Raw genomic sequence first — 7,500 nt, 5'->3', positions numbered from 1 at the left:
GCGATCGAAGAGATGGACTGATCAGACGTCGGTGTCTTTACGTGGACTACGGGCCATATAGCTACTATCCCAGTGGGCACCTCGGCGCTTTTAAAACATTCGCTTTCAAAGTATAGAGAGGAGAGCAGCTGTGTGCTGTGTGGTGTCCTCGTGCATAACGTTTTGTTCCCTAACCACGAAAGCCACTCTCTCTCTCTCTCTCTCTCTCTCTCTCTCTCTCTCTCACACACACACACACACACACAGGCCAAGTATAGTTCTATTTTAATAGCCTCAATAGTCTCGCTTGTCAATTCTTGGTGTTCATAATATCATTCTCACACTTGCCATTTCTTCTCTGCTGTCCAATGACAGCTTTCTTCGGCCTGCTGCGTTTGAAAGGTCGCGTTCCAGTCAGATGAGCTCTCGCCGTCTCGTTTCAGCCCCGTTCTCGAGACACGCTTCGCATTTAGCCCGCGCTCTGCCACTGCTTCCTTGGTGTGCGCGCTTTACCGGGTCCTGCTTTGTGCATCGCCTGGAAACAAGCATCATATTTCACAGTTATGTCAATCTTCGGAGAATCGCAACATACAAACTATAAATGCCGTACGGATCTCAGATTACAGCTCGATAATAAATGATGGCAGAATAGCTGCCAGTGGCGCGTTTGGTGCGCGCTCTGTCTATAACGCGACCTACAGTTCTACCAACTTCGAACAATATTGACCCTTTCACTTCATCAAACACCTCTGTCGCTCTGTGGATGCACGCGCGCGCGTGCGTGCGTGTGTGTGTGTGCGTGCGTGCGTAAATGGCTCGCGGTCCGCTAACACAGTTTAGAGCGTCTTGTAGTAGTTGACAGAAAGCACGCGGGCATGGTCGGGCGCGCGGCTACAAAGCGCATGAGAATGGTTTGTAATCAACGTGTTACCTAACGTGTTAGTTACGTACAAAGAGAGCGAGAGAGAGAGAGAGAGAGAGAGAGAGAGAGAGAGAGAGAGAGAGAGAGAGAGAGAGAGAAAGAAAGGGAGAGCGTGTGTGTGTTACTGAGTGAGAGAGAGAAGGAGAGAGGGAGAGAGAGAGGCGGGTCGAAGCGGAGAGGAGTCCCTTCCCCTCTGTTGCTGTGCGGTGAAGTTGTCGTGTGGTCTCGCGGAGATGGAGCTGTCCGGAGTCGGATGCCAGTAAGTGCCGCCTCCTTTTTCCTTCTGCATCGATTACGACACTTTTCTCTCTTTTTTTGTTTATTCTTGAAAAAATAGCAAGCAAACGGATTAAAATTCTTACTGACGTTCGAGGGTCCATTTAGCTTTACTGGATTGGTGCCGCTGCAGTTATTAACGAGTTACAGATTAAAAGTCTAAATGTTTTCTTCTTTGCTTACGTTTGGCTAAATACATATGTTTGCATTATTATTATTATTATTATTATTATTATTATTATTATTATTATTATTATTATTATTATAAACTGTAACTGGACGCTGCACGCGAGTTCGTTCATGCGCTACAGCGACCGGAGTGCTGTCCAGGGTCCTGAAATAATTTGCCGGACTCACGGAATGCCTCCGGTCCTAATATTTAGAGGAGACACGTGAAAATCGTCTGCTCTGCGGCAGGAATTCAGTAAAGATTCCCAGTACACATAACTGTTGTGAAAACATTTTAATTCAACTTTGTCAAACATGAAATTATTCAGTTGAGTTTTCCCGCGTCTCCCTTTCCCCAAGGCGAACAACACGTGAGAGACATCCGCTCTGACCCTAAAGAAGATTTAAACAAGTTTTCAAGATCCAGACAAGTTTTCGTGCTGAAACAAACAAACAAAACAAAACTTAGGCTATCGCTCTGTCGGTGAAGTGACTTCGAGCGGCGCAGAATGTGTGACGGTGAGGCTGCGCTTGCTGACCTGACCTGACAGCCACCTGTTCCGGAGCCAAGAGTATGACCTTAGCGCAGGCTCGCGTGAGGATCGGGGCTAAGAAGATGAACCCTCGCGGAAAGGCGCAGAACCCGGCAAGGCGTACGAGGAGCGCGCGCCGTTTGTCGTGAAGCGACCTCGAGGCGAAAAGTAAAATAAAACCGCCGTAGCCGCGGGAACGAAGACGAGCCGAAGTCATGGGGATGCGACATCTTCTGTTGCTCCTCATATCCTTAGACCCGCTGTGCGTGCTAAGCGCAGCCGTGAGCAAGAAGCACAAAAACGCGCCCAGACGAACTCCGAAGGTAAAAGATGTGAACGGCACCCTCGCACCGACGGCGGTGCCGCGACGGGTCACGCAGCTCCACGCGCCTGTGGTCGGTGACCACGACACTTGTCTTGGTTACTACGACGTGAGCGGCCAATATGACAAAGAATTCGCGTGCAACAACACCGACCACCGGTACTGCTGCGGGAGCTGCTTCCTGCGCTTCTGCTGTCCCGTGAGAGCCAAGCGCTTGGAGCAGAAAGCCTGCACGAACTACAACACGCCGGACTGGATCAAAACGCAGCCGCCGTCCCCGGCGCCAACGGGCAACACGTACGATCCAGCGCTGGATCAGACCAACACTACCGTCTACATCACCTGCGGCGTGGTCGCCTTCATCGTCGTTCTCGGGATTTCCGTGAAGGTAGCCTACGACAAAGCCACCAGACCTCCGCAGGAAATGAACGTGCACAGGTGAGCGAAGGAGAAATTAACGCGCGCAGGTGAGCGAAAGAGAAATGAACGCGCGCAGGTGAGCGAAAGGAATGTTTTTGCGAAAGCGCTTTGTGTAGTAAACCTGACACAACGGCGAAGGAAAATTGAAATGTGCAGATGTTCTATATTAGCTCATGCAGGGTTTATAAACCGAAAGGACGTGAAACGACGTTTCTCTTTACTGTTTGTTCGAGTCACCGATGGCAGATTTGAACTCCCTGCCTTTGCTTATTATGGTCTGTATAAAGTCGGAAACTGGAAGCCATTCACCTAGAACAGATCCCGCGGGAGCACTGCGGCTGCATTTGGGAAAGAGGTCGTGCTATATACAGCATAGCCACCTGAAATCACTGTTCTGGGGAAAAAAAAGGCAGGTAATTTTGGCACAGTCCAGACCCATAAACAGAGTGAAGCGGTGTGAAACGGAATCCTTTAGCCTGCGGAAGCCACGCCCACCGTACCACAGATCCTCCTATCAGGGTGAAACCCACGAGACGTGGCTGGGTAATGGTATTTGTCCCTACTGATTCACATATTCAGTACACTCACTTAGTCCATCTGCCTCGATAAAGAAGAAACAGCAGCTTTGAAGAATTCTAGAATGAGAGCTGTAGAATGTAAGATTATTCTAGATTGGGAACTGTAGAAGGTAAGATGATACTAGAATGAGAACTATAGAAGGTAAAATTATTCTAGAATGAGAATTGTAGAAGAGAAAAGTATTCTAGAATTAGAAATGTAGCAGGTAAGATTATTCTAGAGTGCTATAACGAAGCTTTTTGTGTCATCAGTTTTTGATTTTGTACAACTTTAACATTAAAATTACATTACAAAGCTAAATATGCTTTCTATCCACTTACCTCATTTCATTCATGTGGGGATTTAAAAATTAAACAGTCAATAATGCTTTATATGATTGATATTATTTTGTAGAATGTGGAAAACACTAAATGGACATGTACAGTCTTTCATCACAAGGGCTCAGTTAGTAAAAGGAGCTAAATCACAGCACATAACAGACAGGGACAGATGTCGCCGTCTGTCTCACTTAACTAAAGGACAGGGACAGATGTCTCCATGTCCGTCTGTCTCACTTAACTAAAGGACAGGGACAGATGTCGCCGTCTGTCTCACTTAACTAAAGGACAGGGACAGATGTCGCCGTCTGTCTCACTTAACTAAAGGACAGGGACAGATGTCTCCATGTCCGTCTGTCTCACTTAACTAAAGGACAGGGAGAGATGTCTCCGTCTGTCTCACTTAACTAAAGGACAGGGACAGATGTCTCCATGTCCGTCTGTCTCACTTAACTAAAGGACAGGGACAGATGTCTCCGTCTGTCTCACTTAACTAAAGGACAGGGACAGATGTCTCCATGTCCGTCTATCTCACTTAACTAAAGGACAGGGACAGATGTCTCTGTCTGTCTCACTTAACTAAAGGACAGGGACAGATGTCACTGTGTCCGTCTGTCTCACTTAACTGTGGCATTCTTGAACTAAATAGGTTATTTCACATTTGCATATTCTCTCTGCCAGGAGAGATCTGGACTGTTTTCTCTCTCTGAGAAACATCTCAGCAGAGTTCAACTGGCAGGTCTGCACCTCCACGGCTCTCCATGTCAGGCTGAGATACAGAAGCCAAGTGCAGCACAGGTTTCTAAAGAAAAGCCCCAACTTTAATAAAGCAGGCAAACAGACAAAGTCCCACCTCCCAAAGCCACAGCAGTAATCCAGGCAGAGTCCAGGAGATCCAGACAGCAGGGCTACGCAAAACAGAATCACGGCACTCCAGCACACACAGAGAGTTATCAGAGCACTCCAGCACACACAGAGTGATCAGAGCGCTCCAGCACACACAGAGTGATCAGAGCACTCTGGAACACACAAAGAGTGATCATAGCACAGAGTGATCAGAGCACTCTGGAACACACAAAGAGTGATCATAGCACAGAGTGATCAGAGCACTCCAGCACAGACAGAGTGATCAAAACACTCCAGCACACACACAGAGTGATCAGAGCACTCCAGCACACACACAGACTGATCACGGCACTCCAGCACACACAGAGAGTTATCAGAGCACTCCAGCACACACAGAGTGATCAGAGTGCTCCAGCACACACAGAGTGATCAGAGCACTCTGAAACACACAAAGAGTGATCATAGCACTCCAGCACACACAGAGAGTGGTCAGAGCACTCCAGCGCACACAGAGTGATCAGAGCCTGCTCCTGTTTCAGTCAGTGCGATGCTACAGAGCTAATGACCACACGGCAGTGATGAAACAGACAAACAGACTGGGGGATAGACAGAGTGAGTAGTGTGTTAGTGAATAGAGCTGTGTTTTAGTGAATAAAACAGTGTATTAGTGAAGAGAATAGTGTGTTAGTAAATAAAGCAGGGTGTTAGTGAGTTGAACAGTGTGTTATTGAGTAAAGCAGTGTGTTAATGAATAGAATCATCCAAAACAGAATCATCCAAAATGGAGAAACTGGCATCGCAAAACAAGGGACAAAACACCAGTGCATATGACAAAGATGGCCTTGAAATGCAGGTAAACGCACATCGACCTGACATATGCGGGGAGGGGCAAACAGGTTTAGAACAGGGGGAGCAGGGGAATGAGGATTATGGGAGTTGGAGTCTGTGATGGAGCTAGCACCCCAGTGTAACACAAATGTGATTGACATGGCCGAGGGAAGTCTGATCTCAGATCAGCTACTCTTCATAATGCTGCTCGGTGCACAAGCATTGTGCTGGTCTCTGGATGCCATCTTTGTGATCTAGAGCAGGTGCACTGATCTAGAGACTTACTGCCTTGTATTTCCCCTCCTCCTGGTTAACACACCTGATTGGGTGCTGTGGAGAAGCCCCGAGTCCAGCAGCAGCTGAGAGAGGTTCAGAGGAGCAGAGGAGGTGCAGAGGCTCTGCTGTCTGCGTGCTCCTCCAGGGCAAACACGCCCTGTACACAAAACCAGAGCCTGCTGCCGGACTCACTTAGACTAGAATGTGTACGTGTAGGTAATCTGATTGCACTAGGCGGGGCATCACATCGCCACGGTTCCCAGTGAAGAGTGACAGCCATTCTCAGGTTTGTACAGTGGGGTTCTCCTGTACAGTGGAAGGTTGTGTCAGGTGCACAAGGGCTAAGTGGGTCATGCACAACAGAACGCAGAGAGCTGGACACCTCAGCAGGGCGAGCATGATGTGGAGTTCTGCGTTGCGATGACTAAAGCAGCCAGGACAGACTGGAGAAGTAGGACAACCAGTACGGTTAAGGCCCGGCCCAGCACAGCCCAGCACAGCCCAGCACAGTAAAGCACAACACAACACAGCCCAGCCCAGCCCAGCCCAGCCCAGCCCAGCACAGCACAGCAAAGCACAGCAAAGCACAGCCCAGCACAACAAAGCACAACACAGCCCAGCCCAGCCCAGCACAGCCCATGACAGCAAAACACAGCACCACACAGCCCAGCTCAGCCCAGCACATTACAACACAGCCCAACCCAGCCCAGCCCAACACAGCCCAGCCCAACCCAGTACAGCCCCCACACCTCTACCCAGCTCAGCACAGCCCTACAGCCCAACAGAGTCCAGAACAGCCCCACGCAGCCCCAACCTGCCACACCCTGCCTAGTGTCCTGATTCTGATAGGGTGGAGAGGTGGGTTAGTTACAGGCCATTTATGCAGTCACCACCCAGAATACTGTTGTAGAGTCAGCAAACACAAAGTGATCAGAGTGCTCCAATACACACAGAGAGTGACCAGAACACTCCAGCACACCCACAGAGTGATCAGAAAACCCCAGCACACACAAAGAGTTATCAAAGCAGTCCAGAACACACAGAGAGTTATCAGAGCACTCCAGCCTACACAGAGAGTGGTCAGAGCATTCCAGCACACACACAAAGTGATCAGAGCACTCCAGCACAGACAGAGTGATCAGAACACTCCAGCACACACAGAGTGATCAGAGCACTCCAGCACACACAGAGAGGGATCAGAGCACTCCAGCACACACACAGAGTGATCAGAGCACTCCAGCACAGACAGAGAGATCAGAGCACTCCAGCACACACAGATAGATCAGAGCACTCCAGCACACGCAGAGAGGGATCAGAGCACTCCAACATACACAGAGAGGGATCAGAGCACTCCAGCACACTTAGACAGATCAGAGCACTCCAGCACACACAGAGTGACCAGAGCAATCCAGCACACACACACAGAGATCAGAGCACTCCAGCACACACACAGAGTGATCAGAGCACTCCAGCACAGACAAAGTGATCAAAACACTCCAGCACACACACACAGAGTGATCAGAGCACTCCAGCACACACAGAGTGATCACGGCACTCCAGCACACACAGAGAGTTATCAGAGCACTCCAGCACACACAGAGTGATCAGAGCGCTCCAGCACACACAGAGTGATCAGAGCACTCTGGAACACACAAAGAGTGATCATATCACAGAGTGATCAGAGCACTCTGGAACACACAAAGAGTGATCATAGCACAGAGTGATCAGAGCACTCCAGCACAGACAGAGTGATCAAAACACTCCAGCACACACAGACAGAGTGATCAGAGCACTCCAGCACACTTAGACAGATCAGAGCACTCCAGCACACACAGAGTGACCAGAGCAATCCAGCACACACACAGAGATCAGAGCACTCCAGCACACACACAGAGTGATCAGAGCACTCCAGCACAGACAAAGTGATCAAAACACTCCAGCACACACACAGAGTGATCAGAGCACTCCAGCACACACAGAGTGATCACGGCACTCCAGCACACACAGAGAGTTATCAGAGCACTCCAGCACACA

The 7,500-nt window shown here is 49.3% G+C and overlaps 1 protein-coding gene across 2 annotated transcripts in view; it reads left to right on the top strand.

Moving 5' to 3' along the window:
- The first annotated feature begins 226 nt into the window (after nucleotides 1–226).
- shisa6a (shisa family member 6a) overlaps nucleotides 227–7,500 on the top strand; it is a 71,708-nt gene continuing 64,434 nt past the window's right edge. The window contains exons 1-2 of one of the 2 annotated variants that reach the window (XM_035524888.2): nucleotides 227–1,160; nucleotides 1,706–2,638. In XM_035524888.2, coding sequence (XP_035380781.1) covers nucleotides 2,094–2,638 — 545 coding nt within the window. In that variant the 5' untranslated portion in view covers nucleotides 227–1,160; nucleotides 1,706–2,093. The remainder of the gene's footprint in view (nucleotides 1,161–1,705; nucleotides 2,639–7,500) is intronic. The other variant, XM_035524887.2, reaches the window with a different exon arrangement.

This window comes from Electrophorus electricus, chromosome 6 (assembly GCF_041902795.1).
Source record: "Electrophorus electricus isolate QZ-2024a chromosome 6, ASM4190279v1, whole genome shotgun sequence".
In the NCBI taxonomy this organism is placed as follows: Eukaryota; Metazoa; Chordata; class Actinopteri; order Gymnotiformes; family Gymnotidae; genus Electrophorus; species Electrophorus electricus.
The sequence above is the reverse complement of the archived record's forward strand: the minus strand, read 5'-3'. Positions and strand labels throughout refer to the sequence as shown.